Source organism: Tribolium madens, unplaced genomic scaffold (assembly GCF_015345945.1).
Source record: "Tribolium madens isolate multiple individuals breed KSU strain unplaced genomic scaffold, Tmad_KSU_1.1 Scaffold_91;HRSCAF=231;Tcas5.2_LG7, whole genome shotgun sequence".
NCBI lineage: Eukaryota > Metazoa > Arthropoda > Insecta > Coleoptera > Tenebrionidae > Tribolium > Tribolium madens.
This window is the reverse complement of record NW_025401063.1, coordinates 7551784-7575273: the sequence shown is the minus strand read 5'-3', so window position 1 is coordinate 7575273 and position 23490 is coordinate 7551784. Positions and strand designations below refer to the sequence as shown.

General features: G+C 30.7%; 1 protein-coding gene and 3 non-coding genes across 4 annotated transcripts in view; all 4 read right to left on the bottom strand.

The window, feature by feature from the left end:
- The window catches only part of LOC123011004 (pikachurin), a 54526-nt gene that overhangs the window by 12557 nt on the left and 18479 nt on the right, over positions 1-23490 (bottom strand). Inside the window, exons 3-4 of the mRNA XM_044408248.1 lie at positions 22194-22544; positions 5637-5838 (exon numbers count right to left, since the gene is read on the bottom strand). Coding sequence (XP_044264183.1) covers positions 5637-5838; positions 22194-22544 — 553 coding nt within the window. The remainder of the gene's footprint in view (positions 1-5636; positions 5839-22193; positions 22545-23490) is intronic.
- Trnap-agg lies at positions 12525-12596 on the bottom strand. Its single transcript has one exon. It is a non-coding gene; the product is annotated as a tRNA-Pro (tRNA).
- On the bottom strand, positions 14317-14388 carry Trnap-agg. Its single transcript has one exon. It is a non-coding gene; the product is annotated as a tRNA-Pro (tRNA).
- On the bottom strand, positions 21135-21206 carry Trnap-agg. Its single transcript has one exon. It is a non-coding gene; the product is annotated as a tRNA-Pro (tRNA).

The following is a 23490-nucleotide window of genomic DNA, read 5'->3' as shown; positions in this document are numbered from 1 at the left end:
ATAAAGTGTTTATTAATTTAACTAGTGCAGTTAGAAGTGCAAATGGTGGAATGTTGGTGATCTACAATGTACCGCTCTAGAATTGCTGAAGCAGAGAAAAACACAACATTGGTAAATGTCATGGTAAAAATAAAAACGCAAAAATCAGCGCAAAAATAAAATTTTTACTTCATGGTTGAAAGGTAAAACTTTTACTTGTGACATTTAGTCATTAAAGTGCTTACTTTGTTTTTATTTGCAGATAAAGAACTTTACGTGTACAAAAGTGAAACTTTTATAGTTTTGGTTTACGATCAAAATTTGTAAATTAGTACAAAAACTATTTACAGTAACGGATATTTTGTTATAATTTTATCCCGGCACCTCCACCAAAATTTGAACCAAGTTAAAATTAAACTATTTTGAATTTTAGTTTGCAAAAGTTTATAAAACATTGATAAAGGTTGTTACTTATAATTACAAAACAGCATTGGTAATATTTTAGTAAAAAATAAAATATTTACAAAAATTGGTCAATTGCCACCCAGTACATTCGCTATCCTTTAACATAACACAAAAAAAAGTAAATTTAAGGTTCTTGATATAAAACTGAAATATTTTTTTCTGAAAAACTTTATATATATTAAATAATAATTACATTTCACTCGTATGTAGTTTGTATTTTTTGAAAGTGCATCTCTAGAAAAAGGTTTTGTTAAGTTAAAGTTGAAGCTGTTGCACATTGATCATGTTTTTCATTTGGTGGATTTTTTCGTCGTCCATCTAAATAATGCTGCAACGCGTCAGATAAATGTCGCTTCAAGTCAACTTTGGCCACAACTCATCTAAAGAGTTTAGGAGAAAAGTAATAAAAGCAGCTGAAAGATGTCAAGTTTGTCGAGTCGTTATTGACAGTCCAGTTCTCTCGTTTTATAATTAAAATTTCTCAGATGCACTTAACAAATTAAGCGAAACGTATTGACAAACCTTCACTGATCTAGGAATGTTTGTTTAACTCGTTTCAAGACAAATGGGACAGCTTTGTTTTAAGACCTGTCTTCCTACGTAAACTCTTCAAATTTGCCATGAATAAGGAATTTGACCCCGAGCACGTGTCGTGCGACCCCTGGTGCCGGAATTTGTCGTGTACACACCACCTGCCAGGTATTCGATCAATATTATCGTCTGCTGGAATGCGTGGTTTATGTAAAATCCGGCATTAACTGTTATTACGGTACATTTTTGCGGTTGTTACGTTGCTGATGAATATTCTGGAAAGGCTGGTAACGAGGTGGATTGATTTGTTTTGAGTGGGAGTTGCTCTAATAAATTCATTTTCTAAGCTGTGAATCGATCCACTTCTTTGAAAGGTTTTTTCAGTTCCTGCGGGAAACGGATTTTCCTCGATGCCATTTGAGTCGAGGGGGCAGTAAAGGTTTTTGCAGTAATATAAACAAAATCATCTGGGAGTTTTATTTTGATACAGGCAACGCGTATATCGCGTGAAATATATATTTTCCCGAGGCCACGTTTTACTACTATGACTTTGTTCAAATATTTAAGATAATGGCTTAAGCGGTGTAAAATTTTAGATTGTCATGTTTACAGTCATGATAGTTATTTAATTTAATGTGATTTTATGCAAAAATTTTGTTTAAGTGGTTGTTTGCATAGTAACACATCACAATTGTCCCTTAAAGGACCAAAAGAAAATCTATAAAGCAGACAAATAAAAAATGATGTACAACTCAATAAAAAATTAAAATAAAGCTTTGATTTAAATCAGTTATAGTTTTTTTTAATCAATACATTTAGATACATTTCAAAACATTTTTTATTATTACTGTTGTTAAATACATAAATTATGATGTAATCTTTTGCTTTATTTTTCGCAGTAATAATAGTTAAATTTAAATTTAGCAAACGACCACAGTGCAAAGTTTAATTAACTGTCTTGTTATTATGTAATCTCTTTCCCAGTTGGCTTTTATAGTAAATTTAACTTCTTTGGAGGCGCGCCGTAAACTTTCCTTAAATAGTTAGAATAATAACATTTTTGTTGTAAACTACAATAAATTAAGTTTTTGGTCTATTTACCACGTTATTTGTTTAATAATTTGATGGCACACGTATTTAGCATTGTTTTGTTAAAAGCATTAACAGGTAGAGATTTTACTTAAATAATGTAGAGTTTATTAATTGCATCTTCTATGTTGTCAAGAAATTTTAAATTTCAAGTTGACAAGCTCCGAGACTGTTAATAAAATTAAAAGCTTTTTCTTGTTCGCCGTTAACATGACTTCTTTTTGCAAACAGCAGATTTAATCACATTTTTATTTAACTTTAATAAAATTAATTCTGATTTAAGGTTGAGAAGTTGGAAAATTACGTTGTTGAAGGCGCTGTCGGCAAAGTCAGACAATAGATATGAAGTGGCAACTTGACGCTCTAAAATAAAAGTTTTATATGGCTTTCAGCCGGTATTAAGAGCTAGATCGATCTTGCGACGGGTTGAAAAAGGTTACAGGGTGTTCTGTTTGAGTACTACTTGAAATTTTATGGAGGTCCAAGATTGCAGAGAATGTGAATCGAATACTTATCGATCGATTTGCATGGGAGAGTTGTTAAACCGTCTCTTCAAATATTTAGTATAAAAACACCAAAGCGACCTAAATTAACCGAATTTTAGACACTGTCAGCAGCGTAAGATAATTATCGCCTTCCGTTAACATATCAATACGGAAAATCTCCAAAATGGAATACGAGTTAATTTCGTTAAAGTTAATTTGCATTTCTCGTTCTAGTTAAACATGTTATACAACTGAGACGAAAAAAAATACAAAATTTAATAGTGATATGGCAGAACTACCGATCTTGCAAATTCTGTAAAGTTTTTACACATCAATGGCAGCAGTTAATGGAAACGATTCAAAGTGTCAAAGTAACAGAATTTAAATGCAAAGCAGAGCTACTGTCAACATAGACACACTCTCTATGTTCCCTGTTAATTAGAAGAGAATTTGCACTCTAATTTTATACAAAGAGAAGCAAAGATTCTCTTTAGTACAAACAAAACTATTCAGTGATTATTTTTTATGTACAAAATTGAATTGAATTATATAAAATGATTTGGTACTAAAATTTTTGTGAATTTTGTAACTACAAAACAAAACTATAACAACAATACGAGTTTTGATTTTAATTTAGATAAAACTTACCATTTCAAAAGCAAATCTCCACGAAACAAACTTTAGTTTAAAATTTAATAAAAAACAAACAAAGCAATTACTATACTTAACTTCAGAATTTAATTAAATCTTAAGAACATACTTTGTAATGATATTGAAAAGTTTTTTTATGAGTTTCATTCAGTTCATTAACCTGGCGTAATGCATAATTTTTTTGATTATTTATTTCAATATTTATTTTTAACAATGTAGGCAGGTACATCAAAGTTTAAATATAAAATATAAATAAAAATTTTTTTATTACAAGTTTCTACAATCCTATACCACAGATTACAAATAATTAGTGTCCCGTTTTACGAGGTAATCTTTTTATAGTATGACATTTTACGGTTAAACTCCGGCTTATGAACTAATTAACTTTTAAACGTGCTTACTACCCACACTTTTAAGCTTTACTGTCGAAAAACATGAGTTTAAAAGGTAAATAGTCAATTGAAAAAACAAGTACAAACAAGTATATTAATTTGTTAAAGATGAATTGCGTTGTAACTATAGGATTTAATTTTTAAGCTTGATAATATGAAAGCTAGAATAGCTATAATTAACATTAGTAAGATTGTATGTACATAGTTAGGACTGAGCTGATTTCGGTATTAGGTATATTAATCGAAATAAATGATATGAAATAAGTGATAGACTCTGAATTAAAAAACCACGTTTACATAAAACATTGTTAGAATTTTAGATTCATTGCTTTTAATTTTAACGAAATTATGTGATTAAATTATGTGAGATTTACATATTTGCCATACATATTCTTACAGTAAATAAGTATTATACATTTGTACTGTTTATTTTAGACAAACGCAATAAATTTTGTTTGTGTACTATTAATCTTTTTATACTAGTTAAACATGGAAACACGCGCATTTGGAAAAGATAATGACTTCAAATTGCAGCAAAAATAAAACATCTGCATTATGTATAATTTTTCATTAGTTGGAAAACGCAAATTCATTAAATTACTATTAATTCGCAAGTTAAAATAAAAGCTTAGTTTATCATAACTGTTTCAAATGTTTTTACAATTTATAAACATAACTTTCAACCATAAATATCGAAATAAGTGTCTAAGCATGAATGTTTCGATGCATGGAATTTGTTCAGTAATATGCAATCTCATGTGTGCATACCCTGATGTAGATTATAAAAATAAATAAGCACATATCCGATAACTGCAGAATGCTATCAACTTATAATAATATGTTGCTTTCAAGGCACCTGAAGTCTTGGATTATAAAGAAAATGCAAAATGTTAGTGCAATTTTTCCCATAAACATTTAATTTAGCACATCATCTAGTTTTTGTGACCTTTGTTGTATGTGCATTTTTTCTAATAAATGAGCTTTGCAAAAACGTCTTTTATTGCGATGAAGACTTGTTAATCTAGTTGATTTACATTTTAATTTGGCACGAATTTAAAAAAAACGGATAATTTTGACCAAAAATCAATAATAATTTTTTAAGGTTGAAAGTTTTCAATCTGATAAATTTCAAAGTTAATTAATTACTTTTCAAATACCTTTCAAATTTCCGTTTCAATAGGATTACAAACTTTGTAGAGATCTAATCTGATTCACATCACCCTAAAGCAAAACACACATTAACGTGGCATTATTAATAGACCAAAACAATTTCTGGCTGAGCATAACTGTTAACTGTCTAACCAACTTCCAGGCTGTTAATGATCCATAAACTAGTTTGGTCGGCAACTCTCCTGTTTTCATCACCCTTTACAACCTATTCAAGCCGTGATCAAAAAACTTCACCCTCCACGAAAATGGCAGCTCTTTCATGAATTTTTTAATGAATTCGTGAGTAATTTGGGTAACAAATTAACCAATCGTGTTAATGATGCATCAAGTGTGTTTTCCCGGTTTTCAATTTAAAATTCTCTCTCCGTGTCGGAAAGTTAATTATTAGGGAAGCATTGTTTTTTGGCATTTATGTGTTTTAAAAAATAAAGGATATTGCTTAGTTTTTCTCTCTATATAAAATACGATAAATAATATAATTCAAACAAGCATAAAAGCTTTGTAAAGGAGTTTAATTTCTTGAATTCTTTTGAAATTGACATTACCCTATAAGCTTTAAACTTATGTAAAGATGTTTTTTACTTTTTATGCTGTTGTTGTTAAGTTTGAGTAAAATCTAAATAAAGCACTGTTTATTACAGACGTTGTTTTCTTCCCAAGAATAAAATGAGAGATAATTTTATTATAAAACGTTTCTTCCTCTTGCGTTTAAAGCGCTTTTTTAGGTTTGCTATCAGACCGATTTTTCCCTGGCGACATTTTTCTGTTTTGTGGAAAAATCCACCTGTGTGTTTTATCTCTCACAATGATCCTGTCATCATAAATACCACGAAGATAAATTATCTATCACCGGAAACAGCGACAAGAGACTTACCTAAACTCCACAAATCCTTGATGCAGTAAAAGGGCCATAAAATCGCCAGCCATGTCGTCCCTTTCTCCGGTCAAGAAGAATATTCCATCGTAGGCCTCCGGACGAAGTTCAAGGCTGACCTGGACGTGCTTGTAGGCGCCACGAAGAGCCGGAAACGCAAGCCAACTCGATCCTGTGAACCGCGGCGACCGGATCTCCATTTCTAGCGAAAAAATAAAATTCCGATAGTTAAGAGGCAGTGGCGAACCGGAATTGTCGGATACAAAGTGTCCTCTTGTAAGTAAAGTGGAAACTTTCGCAGTTGACTCAGGAAAAGGATGAAAATGTAGTTAGAATGTCGTCAAAACTTTATTAGACTGCTTGCTCGTAGGTTTACCGTGGCAAGTGAAAAACAAATAGATTTTATTCAATCGATTCTGTTTGCGGAAATATGGCAGCGTCATGGCTCTGCTGTGACAATGTTTGCATTCAATTTACTAACAATCTTCGAGACCTTACATAAATGTCTCGTAAAAGCGACAAATAAGTCAAATAACTGCGCGGACGTGCCGGTCGTGCAATTGTCTTCCAATAAAAGACGACCGAATTATTATTGGAAGCAGATTTGGAGACTCTCACATCTCCCCTCGATCAAATATAGAAGAAATGTTAAATAATTACAGAAGGATATGTGAACAATAGTTCTTGCATTTCATTTTTCTTATTTTAATACAAATTTTTCCATTGCGACAAAATTTTTCATTTTGGTGTATTCTTTTTCTCCCATTCTGTCCTAATAAAATCTTATTTATTGTACACTCGACTTTATTTGGGCTCAAACTTTTTGGAAAGAAAATTTAATTTCCTATCTCGTCTGATCTCATATGAATCTAATAAAAAGGACAGGATTTTTCAATAAAATACGTTATAATGGTTTTACAAATTTATATCGGGGATTACATTTGAACAGTAACGAGAAAATTGATTTTAAAATGTTTTGTTGCGGATCTCATAGCATAGTAAAGCTGAGCTAATTAAATCCTGTTGCAGTTTTCGGTAATTTATAATTTATCTTCCTTTCTAAATAATGGGAATGGGTTAGCACTTTCATACAATGTGGCGCTAATAATAGATTGAATTAATGATTCTGCAAACGGAATGCAACACTGCCACTCATTTATTTCACATTTAATAATTTATTATTTATTATTTTGGGTCTGGTTTAGAGTGGACTGTTTGTCAGCGTTTTACTTCAAATAGGGAGATATATTTTGTGATAGTCGAAGTAAAAACCCTTTATACACAAGTGCGAACCAGTTTTGTAACATTGTGTCAATCACTCGACGACCAGAACACTAGAGTAAACTTAAGTTCACACTTCTATTTCTTTCTAGTTGTAAAATCCACAACTTTTATCGGAGGAAAATAATTGATTTTACGTTGCTCAACTGCCAACATGACAATATTAATGAAAAATTAGCAGTAATATAAACGCAAGGCGGTAAATTAAAATTTCGTTGCAACTGGGTTTGCTACATAAATCATTTTATAGCATCACTTCGAAATAAATCACAAATTCATCAAAATATGGAAAAAACGTCGCTATAATATAATACCGGCTCGACCCGCCACATAAACTTATGTTCCAAATTGAGTTTTGAATCAAATTTCCAAACGATATCAATCAGTTGCACCTAAAGCAAGTTTTCCGGTTCTTCTTTCTTCTTTTTCGTTTTTATAGTTCTAAGTCAAGCTGTTGCTCTCGCCATTTTCGAGTAAGTCTTATGCATGAAAATTTATAGTTCGGGGTTCGTACCCAAGAAGAAATGCAATTTGGGCTATAAATTCACCCTTGCAAAGTTCGACCAGACCGTCGCGGTCATGCATGTTTGAAATTAAGTACTGATTTCATTGAACAGATTCACCATCTGTGTCGTAGACAAGTGTAACGGAAAATTGACTGCTCACTGAAACTTTATTGGATCACGTAGCAGGTAGACGGAAATGCACCGACAACCATAATATTTGAAACGGATAGGAGTATATATGCGCATCGGCATGTAAAGCCCCTAAAAATGCATGGGGAAGAGATTGACAGATGTAGCACATAAACAAAGTAACACCAAATCGAACACTCGGGGGTATTTGCAGGTATTGAGTCTTGAGTCTGTTTGACTGTTCGTGACATGAGTCAAAATGTATTTCCAGCAAAACTTACAGTCATAAATAGTAACAAGTTTGTTATTGATGGTTGTTGTTGGCAAGGGTCGAATCCATCAAATCTAATTGTAATTACTAGACAACAAAAACAAATTTTAAAATAAGAAATTATCAGCAAAATTTACTTGTACCTATTAATTAATTTTTTTGTATACGCTCTCGAAACAGCTGTTTTAGGGACTCATTTAACAAATTTTTTTTTATAGGTGTTGAATCCATCGGAGTTTTTGTGTTTTTTTTACTTTTATACGTTAGTGATTACCTTACAAAGAAGAGATCCATCAATAAAATTAACTTGGAAGAGTTTGAAATACCATAATTTCGATTATTAAGTTTGGGGTAGAATTTAAACCCGAGATAAATTCCCGCTTTCTACGTAACAATAATATAGCGGATGTTTAATCACAACGTTTAAATGTACTCATTTTTGCCATCATAATTATTATTGTATACACAGAACACAGATATTAAAATAAACAAACACCAAAATATAACAGATCTGCAATCTGCATTACCGACATTCAAACAGCAATGAGCGCAAAGCAAAAAAAAAAAGATTATTACCTCACAGCAAGCAGAAAACGCACGTGTTTTGAATTTATTTGATTTTACGAGTTTTTGATATATTTTTTTGTACTAAAATTAAGATTTCAAAAAAAAACGAAAGCATGGGTCAATTATTTTTTAATAAAGATTTACAATATGTAATAAAAAATATGTGCAATGACCCAATTAGTAAGAGGTGTGAGTTCGTATTTTGGGAGCTTTAACAAAAAAATCTTGTATGCACCACGTACGCAAAAGGTTTTAGGTGACTCCTCTCATTAAAGACTCGGCTCCTACGTCGCCTCATCGCCTCGTTAATTACGATTCGTCCCCTAAAACCCTATTTTGCGAAATAGCTATAATTATATTTTACCAACTTTATTATCTTTAATAAGACGCAGCATTTAAAGATGTTAAAAAATCAAAAACAAGTGTACTTACTATTGTACAACCACACCTAAAGTAAAATTTAAAATTGAATTATACTTTTTAAAACTTACATGTTACTGAAAGTATTTATTATTTTCTTTTGATTCCCTACTTGTATTTTGTGTGGAACATATACAATTAAAATAAAACAAAACTCATAGAACAGGATTTTAAAAATTGCAAAAGAAATAGTGAATCAATTTTTGAAAACGAACAAAAATATTTTACTTAGGATCAGTGTAAACTCAAACTGAGTTAAACTAGTAGCGTCAGTGGTATTTAATCCGAGTATTCGTAAAAAAGTTTATTCATTCAATGAATACGAGTACACTAGTGTCCTCATTCAACGGTTTAATGTAATTAGCTTTTTGTTAAATGTACAATAAATGTGAACTCTACCACCTCACATTTTCAAATGACATTTTAACACTTACTAAAGTAAATTGTGATAAGAAGTAAAGAAAGAGTATTGTAAATAAGGCTTTTTAGAGTTGCCAACTCTCTGAAACGATTACTCACAAATTACGCGGAAATTTTCTTCCACTTATAATTAATGCTGCACCATGCAGCCATCCGTAGAGGGATAATAATAATTAGGTTCATATTACTGATAAAACTTCTACGCTTTCCCTTACTCAGGGAAATTGCGTTTGAGTTACAAAGAAAATCTTCGCCAAATAAATCTTGCATGAATAGAAATCTCTCGAGTAGAGGTATACTCATTAGGAAAAATAAATAATTAATTTCATTAACAAATATTATGTAAAATAAGACCATCAAAGCACAGAAAAAGCAGACGTTGTATTGTTTATCGTGATAGTACTGACAGGTTACAATCATATCGACTCTCTCAACGAAAACTATAGTAACTCATAAAAATTGGCTTTGAGTTACGATGGCTTATGTAAGGCCTAAAATACAAAAACAATGAGAATTTTTTTTAATAAACACTATTATTACCAAAACATAGACCTTCAGTAATTTTTAATAATATTAAACAGTTCCTTGATTTTTCATTAACAATCAAAGATTCAATGCAGTTTTTCTCAAAACTGAAAATTTTTAGTTTTCGTTGGGAGAGCAATAATTTTGTGTATATTTTAGTAGTGTTTTGCTGAAACAAAAAGTTTGCTGGATTTGCTAAATTATTGATTTTTACAGGTCCATCGTATCAAAAATACAGCGAGTGATTTTTTTACAGCTTTTTGAATATTTTTCAATAAAAGCCTCCAAATGTATACTAAAGTGAGCGTACTTATATATAATGAATGTATGTTTGTGGAGGAGGGTATGGGCGCTTAGGTATGTCGAACTCTTTTGAGCAAATATTTGAACAAGAATGTGCACTCAACGGTGTTGCAATTTGCTGAGCAAATACGGTAACAATTATTCTATTTGTCCGTAATCACGTAACAAAACTTGACGTAAAAAATGTTCTATTTATTATTTTCATAGTTATTGTGTTGTAAAATCTTATTGGAAATAAATCAGGGGAATAATTTTGCAATTCCTAAAAGTTTATTCGCTGAAAATGTGGATCTGCATATTCATCGCGTCCTGAACATGCAAATCAGCTCCCACGTAGCAATTCCAAATTTATTACTTACATGCCGATTTTAACTTTGAGATAATTACGTTACGTGTTAACAAAACGTGACCACTTTCTATGGAATATGCAAAAAAGAGTTTTACATTATTTGACGCAGTGCAAAGTGTGTCAAGTCAGAATTTATTACTTTATGAAAGTTTTATTTCAGTGAAAATTCTTTCATTTAATTTATGCAATACTTTCTATCCATATAAAATCTAATAAAGTTTCTACACTTGACCTAGACATTCATATAACATGTAAATGTTTGAAAAAGAGTAAAATTTCAAATTTTAATATTATTGAAGCGCAGAGCTGTAACGAAAGCAAGTAACATAAAATTAATATCGCTTTAACTTTTATTAATTTTTAATGGTGGATTAATTTTATTGCTTTACTCAACATAATTTAATCAATAATTTAATCCCTATTATTGCTATGTTGCGGAAAAATATTTATACATTTAAAACGAGAACAGTTTTGATTAGTTTTGAATAATCGGATTGTGCTTTGTGTTTACTGCAAAATAAAACTAGAAATTAACTTTAAAAGATGGGATATTTTAACTAAAATTGATCTATTATGAAAATTAAAAAATCAGAATGACTATTGTGTTTATAGGAGAACAAAACGCGCTGTAGTGATACAAAACTCGGTTTACATTGTTATCTCACTGAATTAAAATTGTGCTTAGCTGAACTGTTGCAAGTTTATTTTGTAATAATTAAAAATAATGCTTTGAAAGAATTTCATAGTGGAAGAGCTTGTTTGAAACAATATTTTTCGAGCATAGCTTAAGGTTGAATTGTTTCATCAATGGAAAAAATAGTCAACTTTTATCAATTTTAGTTTTTATTAGAAGAAAGAAAAATCGTTAATAAATATTTAGTTGAATATTTTTAAAGACTGGAAATTATGATTAGACAATGAACGTGTTTTTATTTTACAAAAGGATGTCTAGTTCACTAGATATTATTTTTCTTTGCAGATATGCGATCAATAAAAATAAATTCTTTAACAACCACCCATTTGTATGTTCATTACTGCCCAAACATGCACATTCTGGTCACATATTATTTCTTGTGACTTTTTATCTTTTATCTTGTAAAGTTTCAAAGTCTCAAAGGATGGACAGATTAAGTTAAAAATAGCTACTAAAATTTGTGAAGAGTTGTTTTACAAAACATTATTTTTTTTCTTCACTAATAATTGAGTTCAGCGACAATCAGCGCAGAAGATTACAAAAAGTTAAAAAAAAACTCTAAATCTCTTTCAATACATATTTTAACAATGCTTTTGATAGAACTTGTATTTCACTTTGCCCTTCTCAATTTCCATACTCAATCTCCTAATGAACACTCGTAACGTTGACAAATTACAAAACAGTTCTAAGGAAAGTTTAATGAATATGTCTCTCGACTGAAAATTTTATTGAATAGTAGTACAACAGTGGAGCGAAGGTCCCCTACAAAATCAAAGGATAATAACCTGGAATATGACAACCAGATCCTGACGGATTTAATATTAATCAACGGAACGATTTCAAACAAAGCGTGTCATGTAATGTTACAGGGCCTATTAATTTCCGGGTTGAACACAAATTGCATTAAACTTGCCGAAAGTTTGAATGGATCTAAAATATCAAGGCATACTCCAGCAAGAGTTATATTAATAAAAGATAACGCCAAGTTTCCAACAATAACACTTTACTAATAACAATCAAAATGTATCGTAAAACATCAAAGGCTAAGAGTAGCTTTTCATTGTTGAAAAATTAGATTAAAATTTCTATTACATGTTATAGAACGTACGTGAAATTAGAAACCTCATAACATAATTTAAGCATATTTGATACTCGTTATTCTCTAGGGAGTGATGAAAAATGAAGATACCGCAATTTTGAAGTAATTACAACGTAACTCTTGTTGCATAATTTAGCAAAATAACGATAATATTCTTAAGTAATCTAGCACAGCAATGCAGTACTGCGGGATTTAGGTAAATTATGGATCAGATTTAAAGTGTTTGCCCGAGGAAACATAATTTATTTATAACTAGGAGAGTTTGTAATAATTGTAGTGTTAATCTTAATTTATAGGCACCATAACTAAAAGAAAAAAAGTTGTGGGCTCGTCCGGGATTTGAACCCGGGACCTCCCGCACCCTAAGCGGAAATCATACCCCTAGACCAACGAGCCGCGTTGTTTATAAAATGTCATCAAGGAGTGATCATCGCTATGTAATGTTTCAGACAGAATTAAAAGATTAATTTAATCTTTTTATCATTTATTGCCTATTACAAAGTTATTTTATCAAATCTGCAATAGTAAAAAACTAAGCTAAAAAAAATGTTGATTTATGGATTTTGTTTAAATAGAAAATAAAAATATTACATTACCTAACTTTTCTTAACTCATTTACATTCTTTTTCCTGCAATCGATTAAATAAAAAACAAAAATCATTTTTGTAGATTTGCAAGTAAATGAGCAAAAACATAAAAGAGTAGTTTATCAAATACAGCAATTAATCAATACAGGCAGAAAAACGTCGCCTTATTTAAATTGGAAACGATTTAATTAAAATTTAAATAAAACTCTGAAGAGGAAGCATCAACCAGAGAGTGAAGTTATATATTTTAAAAGCCTTTTGTATGAATAGCACTGCTTTTATTTACATGTAGAAAATGTAGTTTACAGATGAAGAATTTTTGTTTTTTCTAAATTTTACGAGTCAGATTAGCGTAAAATTTTAAGTACTTTAAAATTCTTCCTTTAAAATGACCAACTTTATGGATGCTTGAGCACCCAAGCACTTCCGAAGTTTTTGTTTTATTTTAAAACTGAACAATTTTAGAATTTAGCTTTGCGTTTTTTGCCCCTTTTAATAATAATTTATTAAATAGAAATGTTAAATAAAAACCTACCTATACTCGTCTGGTTTTTATGTTTCATGTACAGAGGCTAAAAATTTCAGCTCAGAGTTTGAAATATGTATTTAGTTATTTTTTATTTTTCAAGTTCATAATACAGGCTGGGATATAAAAACCGCCCCGAGTCATAATTTCATTACTTTTAAAGGAATTACAATACTTCTTTGATCAAAATTGAACAATTTTTTGTTATCAGTCGTTTGCTTGTCTTAGATAAAATGAATAAAAACGTTCTATTCTTTCCACAGGCTACTTTATTTAATTTAATTTTTCAATTGCCTAAAAACAAAAGTTAGTGATTAATAGCGAGCTTGTTAAAGACAATTTTAAGGAGGAATCCAAAAATAATAAAATATACAAGGTGTTCCAATTAAAATTAATGTCAGTTCCGGTGAAATAGGAAGCAACATTGTTTTTAACAATAGATGACATTAAACTGTGCAACTTTGTTAGGTAGTAGGTATTGTCATATCTTTAAAAATAATGCAGTTATGGCTTTTGGGGCATTTTTCATAATCCAGCCTGTATAAAACCAGATTTCAATTTTTTATAGGCGACTGAGTTTTGTAAACAAAAATTAAAAAGTTTTAAAGCAAAGAACTCTTTGTCCAACTTAACGATTTTCATTAACCAATAGCTTTTAAAAGGTTTAAATTTTAAATCAGTTTTAAAGACGGGCGACGACATTTCCTTTTAAAAGTCCATTTCCATAGGGGATGATGAAATGAAATCTATTTCAAGTACACACAAAACATTAATTATGATTGACGTAGCAGCTTCTGGCTTGAAATGTACCTACAGTGAGTCCATTACATTCATTTAGCAACATTAAATTATAATCTAAAATTTTTAACGTCAACGTAGTGTGTAGTACTTAAATTTACGATGTTGTACGAAGCCAACATTCATTTATATTTCACAGTTTATTTCATACGTAGAATTTAGTATTATTGGAAACAAAATCTAACAGAAATAATAAAAAAAGTTAGGGCTCGTCCGGGATTTGAACCCGGGACCTCCCGCACCCTAAGCGGAAATCATACCCCTAGACCAACGAGCCGATGCCATATCAAGAAAACGGTTTATTTTCGGCGATCAAAATTGTAGAGAAAGTTGTTTTCATTAATACTAAATTCCAGTTCTCTGTTGCTTTCTATCTCACTTTTTTTATGAGAGCGTTAGAGAATATGTCTGTCCATAAATAAAATGTTATTTTTTTGTAACTTTTATGTGATTTAGGCTGTGCATACCCTATTTTGTACCAATATCAAAATAGATGAAAAAACTGGATTATTTTAAAAACTAGATTATCGTGTATTCTCAAAATCAAATATTTCTAACTTCATTTATAACGGTTACTTATACTTACATTGAGTTGAGTAATTGACGTTGATTGACTATACATGTTTTAACCATAAACCATTTACTTGTTTCAATATGAATTGCATTTTAATGTTAATTTTGCGGGCAACAACAAAATGTACATATGCAATTCATTTGTCATTTAAATTGGTCGGTTACAACTAAAACAGTCAGGGTTTAATGTAATTTATTTTGTATCTTAAATGATTTTATGTCAGTTGTGTAACAAGGCAATTAAAATTGAAAATGGGAATTATATCATATGCAAACAATATGTGTTATTTTATATAACAAAATTTTCATACGAATATGTCATTTTACAAACCGATACGATCATTCACATCCTCCAAATCAAGTCTCCTTAATTTCACACCGGTTCGTCAGGAAAAAAAATAAACCTTGATAAATGTTTTTTCTTAACAAGCACGAAATATATATTTCCGTGCTGCAATAATAAAAAGCTTATTTCTTTATTTCTGTAATCTTTTCTCTCTTTATTTACGTGGAACGCGTAGAAAAATCGTCCTACGTGGCAAAAAAAACATATCACCGTAAATTCCTCAGGATACGATTAAAAGCTTCTCAGGAATAACTGCCTATAAAACTGAGTTGGTAATGTTCAAAGTCACGCAGATGTTGGCATGCACACAATTTCCACTGCATATTATTATTAGTAGGTTCGTTTCCGTCATTTTTCGGCGTGATAATATTACATTTGCGATTTTCCTTTTTTCTATTGTTCGGAAAATTCACGATTTGCGCTAGACTCAATTTTCAGTGAAATTCCATACAACCAAATTAGATTGTGCTGAACGTAAACTGCTTTACAAAAAGTCCATCATGTCGAAGAGTTTCGATTGGACGCAAGCAATAATTTACACATAACTTAATAAAACATCTCCGTAATAAGAAAAGTTCAGTTCGTTTAATTAAAAACGTCATCTATTTCTCCTGATACACTTGGTTTCGCTTCCACTCGTTGAGGCGGCTTATTTCTGTATCGATTTTGCAATTAAGGTGTGTTTAGAGCAGCTATATTTCACAGTGACTATCGATATAACGATAACAAATGTATTGTTTGGCATATGTTATTGGTTTCGTTTTCATTTTTCTTTCTTCATAATTAATGCATTGTATGAAAGTTTTATATGGAGTTTACAATAAACCTATCAAGACAGTTTCACTAGAATTAATCGGACACAGAGACTGTTGAGAAAACATAAAGAAAATTTTAACAATACCGAATAAAAGTATTCTGAAATTTATGAATTTGATTGCACAAAGGAATATTCATCTCAGGCATGAGAACTAATTTTGGAGATGTATTTCGGAAGTTTGTCACAATGCAGGGGCGTAGTAAGTAACTTTGCTTTCGATTTACTTTAATTTTTTTTATTATTATTAAAAATTTTTGATTAATTTGTGTGATTTTTCCTTTTTTTTATTCTTTGCCCATACGGTATTGGAGATATAATTAAGAAGCTAAAGGTATAGCAACAGCGTAAAAAGCTGCTTGTTATCGAGGAAGCAGACAAAGACGATATATTTAATTGGATAAGTTCAGTTCAACCTTTAGTCGATGCAATTTTGCGTTAATCGAAAGCTTTCAGCAATTACCTGTTTTTTTTTCTCTACACTTAATAAAAAGATTCGCTTTTTACAACTATGGCCATTTTCTATAATGCAATATGTACTCTGGTACTTAAATAAATGTAAATTGGTACTAAAGTTTGTTTGTTTTTTCTAAGAACTGAAGAAAAATGGAGAAATGTACAGCAATTTCGAGTTTTTTGAGTTGAAACTTGGACGTACCAGATCAGAAAATGTCAAAAATTATTTTACTTAATAAAACTTAAATATTTTAACAGCTTTATTTAAAAAAAAACTGCTACTTCACGTCCAAAAACCTAATAAAATAAATATTTTTCGCACAATTTATCAAATTTTAATTTTTAGTGAGTTTTGTCCGAGTTTAGTGTTCAATTGCTGTGATTATTGATGTATTACGGTCAGTTTACCTGTTCTATGTGATTTAATGTGAGTAAAACGGTAATAAACGGTTCAATTTCGATGGACATATGGGAGCTTTCCAATCTCCTATAACACACGCCAGCCAATTTTATAGGAGTAACGTTTTATGTGAATTTTAGTGAATAACTTGAAATATTCTACCTTGTGTATTGATCAATTGTGGACATTCTACAGGCGTACCAATACCAAAAAATCCCTTTAGTTCATTTTTTGGTAACTAATTTGTAATTACTTTCTTCTACAAAATGAAAATTTTATTTTTAACTTTGGATAATTGGATTTTTCCTAGAGCACCTTGCGGTAAGTGAGTAAATATTGCAGCTACTTATCTCGATTAATCTTACTTAAACTTGTCAAAGAATCCCTACATAATGTTTATCTATTACTCTCTAATCCCAAGCTTACCCAAAGTAACCTTGTTATCCCGTCCGCAATTGTAAATTGGGGCAACTATCAAAATTTGCTCTCGTTCCTCACTTGTTTTATTATTCCTTTGAAGCAGGTAATTTCCAGTAGGGGAGAAAAGAGACAACTTGCACATAACGAAGTTTCTCTGTGTATTCAATAAACAACTTGTCATTTTTGTTTATTCCAAGATAATTTTCTCTTGCAGGATCAAAGACTAAGTGGTTGCACAAAAAACTTTATCTTAAAGCAGCACAGAAATATATTTCAATTTATTGATTGTTGTATTGAAATTGCAACACGATAGGGTTTCTTTCGGAGTGCCTCAAAGTCTTTGTAAAGAAAACGAGGGAGGTAGAGTTGCCATAATACAATACTCACACATTTAAACGTGAAAGGAATGATCAAAATGCAGAACAAACGAATTTACAAAGTCGATTCCGTATACTGAATCTATAGCATGAATAATTGATGAAAAGCCTCCAAGTCATTATGTTACATGTTTTGTTATTTTTGTCAACTTGCGATGCAATTACTCGAAGAAATTTGGCCGTTTATTTATAAATCGGTGAATGCTGCAACGTCTTGCCGGACCTAACAACTTCAATCTGCAGGAGTTAATAGACGTGGACCGACCCTTCTTTCATTCTGAACCGCCCCTGTTAGCAGTCGAGCCGATACAGGGGTAGAAATACGACGCTAGGGTCAGATTACCCACCTGCAGCCCTTATTTATTACAGCCCACACGTTAGCGATGGGAGCACCACGTCTAGCCATCGCTACCAATTCTTGGAAAAGTTTTGCACGAAAAAGAAAGACCTACAACCGCAATAGTGAGCTTTACGAGTTTTCTTTGTTGCTGAAGTTGTAATAAAGGAAATATGTTGTGAAGGATCAGTTGGAAAAGCATGTCATGATACAGCATTTCTCTTAATTATTATTAAAGATATTGAAGTATCAGTTGTAGCTTCATGTGAAATATCTTTCTCAATCTGCGCAAAATGATTTCCTCCGTTTCCTTTTCTTTTAATGAGAACATACTTTTCTTCTTGTGCTTGATGAGCTACGTTTGTAGTTTTTAAATATACCATTACTCTAATACATGTGAAGTAGCAGGAAAAATTAGTTTAGGTTCAAAAAAGGGATAAAACGTTCTTGAATCAATCTTTAAAAATCATATTTTTCTACAATAATAAAAAACTTGAATTTTTCACATTGAAATCAATACGCGAAATTGGTCATTTGTTGTTAAGTCCACAGGACAATATTTCTTTTAAAATAGAGAATTAAGAGTGCCGAAAATCAATAAAATTTTTGGCAAGAATCAAAAAATAATTCAAATAAGAGAGCGAGCTTTATAACATGTGCACACATTTTTAATAAGTATATAAGAGAAAGAGAGAGCGTATAAACACTTAAGAGCAAATAAGAGAAAGAGAAAGCGCACCAACGCATAAGAGCAAATATTTGCTTTCATATGAGAGCAAAGCATAAGAAAGAAAAAGAGTAAAAGAAAAAAACAAAAAAGCTTTTTTATCGTTACCCTGAATATTTTGATTTTTCTAAGAAAAATTGAAATACTAATAATTCAAATAAGTTTCAAAAGATGTCGTCTAAAAGGGCTTTAAAATATGTGCACATAACTCACGGTGTAAGATTTTTAGATATGCGGGCCATTCGTTCTCGAAAGTCCGCCTAATAATGTGAGGTGGTTACGAGTACTTCAGCAATTTTATATTGTTCTAATACATGTTTATACATTTTGAAATAGAAAGAAAATGTTGTGTGCCCAATTTTAAAAGTGGCTATGCTAAAAATAATGAAAAATTATCTTTATTTCCGTTACCTACCACGGAAAATGTTGCCTAATCGTATAATTCCGAAAAGACTCTATTTTCACTGTAAAGGATCATGTGTGTAAAAAACATTTTAAAGCAAAACATATAATTCGTGAAATAAAAACTGGCTGTTATACGGTAAATCTAAAGAAAATTAATTAAAATTATAACTACCATAAAACATAATTTTTCTAGAATGAAACAGCTTATTATCCAAATTTTGTCAAATTTTATCTCAAAAAACCAAAATTAGAAGAAGAAGCAGTACTATTTTTCCAGATTGTCCAGGATATTATTAAATTTGAACCACAAGTTAAACGAAGCAGAAAAGCAAAAAGAACTGGAAAAGCAACTCTAAATTTAGATTTTTTTGATTGCTGTTTTTAATAATTATCTATAAATAATAGTAATCTACTTATTTATTTTAGTAGTGAAATCAAATATAGCTGAAGTAAATAGCAAACAAAATTTATTTGAAATATTTTTAAATAAGAATAAAGGTTTATTACCTTCTGTTTATTTATTTACCTTCTAGTCTGTGGTCTTTACATTCAATTCCGAATGGTGACAATTTTGGTTTAATAATTATAAAATAAAGTTCAGTTCAAAGTAACGTCATTTAAAAAAGTAGTAATCGACGCAAGGTGTGTGAAATGAACTCTTATATATTTAATCTCTCTGATTTAATTTTTCTCTGGATACATAATTAACTACAGTCCAAAAACTGAATTAATTAATAATAAATTTTTGATAAATTAATGGTGTGTTACGGCAGTTTTACAATTCCTAATAATTTTTAATTTAGAATTAAATTTTACTTAGGGTCAGTTTCATGATCAAATTAAAAAGACTTTAAAGTCAATGTTGATTTAGAATGTGAAATTTTGCTCAAGAAGTCCGTAGTAATTAGTATATTCTAAACAACATTTAATTTAATGCTCCTTTAAATTCGATTATGCAACTGGCCCTTAGAATATTATGCTCCTACGAAATATGTAGGTATTTATGTTCTTGAAAAAATCTTTGTCCTCGATAATCCGTTTCATAAAATTACCTTATTTAAAAAGAATTATTTTTAATTAAATACTGATTTATTCAATTATTTAATATACTTACTAATTTACTAATTATTTAATATAATAACTGTTTTCAAGTAGAATTCAATATGTATTTGTTTTACATTTCGCACCAGAAACACATGTAATAAAAATAAGTTCAAGCAAAGCTTTATCATTTAGATAATATTTCTTATAGAATTTAAATTCACATGTATAGGTAGTAGGTATATGACGTGTATTTTTTATATGACCTTGTATTAAAAAAAATATAACAACTGCAACTTCTTGGTTCATTCCTTCATTTATTGTTGATCGTAATGATGTCCTGATTACGCCATCTCTTTCTAAATGGAGCGTGACTGGTTTGGCCACACGCTTGCAGAGCTCGCTGCATCACCTAAATATCTTACACCGTGCTTTTACTCAATTTCTACCTTTTGCCGTCTTCTGTTTTTAGTGCTTCCAAATTGAATACATAATTCATATTAAAATTTTTATAGATTATATATTTCATACTCATGTTCATGTAGGATGAATAATGCGGAAAATGATAAGACTACATGTATTGATGTTTTAGTTTTATTCTTGTCACAAAATTGCATCATCAATTTTTCCATGTTTGAAAAAGTTTCAGTGATAAAATTGTAAAAATAATGCACCGATCATCGTTTTTAAATTTTAATAAAATTATAAGACAAGAATACTTAAAAAAATAATTGAAAATTATTCGATCACCTTGTGAATAACGATCTCTACCAAAATTTAATTTATTATAAGCGATAACGCCGAAGGGTGTGTTTCTATAAAACTGAATTGTGCGTCTAAAATTACTTCGATTTAAGAAATAACAAAATATGAAAGACATAACCACAAAGTTTATCGATTAAGTGAAGTAAATTGGTGAAACGAAGGATGTTAAAAGTAGATTGAAAACAAAAAACGGCGTCAATTTCACTCATCAATTCGAGCAGAAAAATCAAACGAAAGGTAAACTTGAGAGCTTGTATTACAACAAAAGTCCTTTATCCTACCATTGTTATAAATTAAATTTGTTTTATGTTGTACTCCGATTGGGTTTTGTAATTAAAAATGTTTGCACAAAGAAAAAAAATGGGCTCGTCCGGGATTTGAACCCGGGACCTCCCGCACCCTAAGCGGAAATCATACCCCTAGACCAACGAGCCAGCTGTCAAATTACTTCAAATAAAACAATATAACTCTAATTTTGACATTTCATTATGTTCATTAAATGTTGATGTTGTAATCAAGAAAAAACCAGTTTCAATATCCGCTTATTTACGTTTCAGTAAGAAAGTTACTGTAGAGAATTAGATAATTAACTAAGCAATATGATGCGTACTGGGCCATCTTAAAAAAAATTAACTGTTCATAATCAAACAGTAGGTACTATGTATAAGTACTTATAATGGTTATTTTTTTGTTAGCTACGTGATTTAAATTTGGAAGTATATAATGTATAATTATTTTAATTTTTTCTTGAAACTCCATTTCTCATTAACCTGCATATTTTTTGTTCACTACAAAATAAGAAAATAGTCTGAAAACATTAAAATGTAAACCCAGAGAGTTGTTTGTGCGATATTTATCTTCTGGAGACTCTATTATGCATTTGAATAGACGTTAAAAAGCTCGCAAGAAGCTTCCATAACTGTTGTTTTGAAACAGCGTATTACAGTGTACAATACAATTTATACAATTTTGCTTCAGAAAATCTTACAAAGCTTATTTTTAACTAAAATCTAAAATTAATGTTGCTAAATAAATAATTTTTGTATTATTTACATTAAACCGGAAATTTCGCAGAGCTTATTTGTTGAATGTTGAACCTACGCAAATATGTTTCTTAAATAAACATGTTGTAATTTATTGCCCTAAGGAAACTATCCAACTTGTTAAATATAGAGTCCAATTTGTAAAAATAGTTTTTTAAACTAACTCTATCGACTTGTGCCACTAAAAGTTAAAAAATTCGTGTTGATGGCACTAATTAATAGCTATGCATTGTAAATAAAACCTCAGTTTTTTTTTAATTGTCACATGCAGATAAAATTAAATCTAATTCATCCGACTAACGCAATTCATTATTAATAATCGGCGTTATAAGTTATTCGAATTTCCGTGACCTACCCCCATACCCTCTTTAAACTCACCCTGTTCACATCGGTCGCCGCCCCTGCCTAACGGACACAAGCATGCAGGTTCCTCATTTGAATTTCTAACTACACAACCGCCCCCAGGCCCGCAGTCCAGAGGACACGGTCGCTCAGTTGAAATCGGTAGAGTGGCTCTGGGAACCCCCGATATTTCCGTCAGCTTTTGCTCTAAGCTAGGACCCTGTGTGGTGCTTGATGGGCTCGTTAAGTTACTCGTTTCGGTTGAAACATTCGAAATTAGTTCCAGAGCGTCAAAGACGGCGTCTTTCTGGTACAGCACGTCCTCTTCTTCTTGAATGGGAGATTTCAAGTCGTCGGAAGTTGCCGGAGAGGCCGTTGAGTTTATCTCTAGATAAACAACAAAGTTCGTTAGCATTTGTTTAAACTGGATAAACTAATTGTATTTTGTGTTACTTGCACGGGTTTGGACGCTTGAAGCAATAAATAAGCCGTCTGTTTTGTGGCCGTGTTTATGCAAAGCCGATAACACCGAGGAAAAATAAACGGAAAGCTATATAAAGGTGGATGGTAGCGATTTTTTATTTAAACGATTTCACTGCTGGAAATATATTATCAAGTTGTCTGATTTTTTATATGAAAAGTTGCAAACATGTTTATCAGGTGCGAGAGTATAAAATCGTATTGATTACATTTCACAAAATTCACAGTTCTGTTAAAAAGTTTTATTTAAAAAAAAAAACAAAAAAAATGAAAGCATGTTCAGATAGTTGTACCCACTTAATAAAAAATTAGAAACTTTATTATTTTGAAATGAATAGGATTTAAAAACAAACCATAAAACGAAACTTCAATTTGTCTTCTGAGATAAATCTTGCAGATGTGGTGCTTAAATAACGACACCCTTAAATCGTGTAATTGTTCTAATGAAACCACAGATCGAACAGACTTAGACAATTACAAGTATTTACTGCAGTAGGTAGATATTATGATGGTATGCACCAATTAATATTAGAATCCTCTTTCAAAGTTTCCTTCCCAAAACAAGAACTAACAACCTCCTTTCCAGAATTCCCTGCCTATATGTTAATAACTTTCTGTAAAGTTTGAAAATGAGCTTTTCTGACAGTGGGAGTTTTCGATAAAATACAGAAAGTTTGGCCATTAAGTGTGTTTTAACAAATTTTTGTCTTCCATTAACGCTGTTAGTGATAAGCTGATAAGTAAGGTGATTTTTACTTTTGTTAATTTTAATTATTACAAAACTTTTACATTCGAAGTAATGGTTTTTTCTTAAAAGTGCGCATATTCTTGTATGTGTGTTTTTGTTCACAAT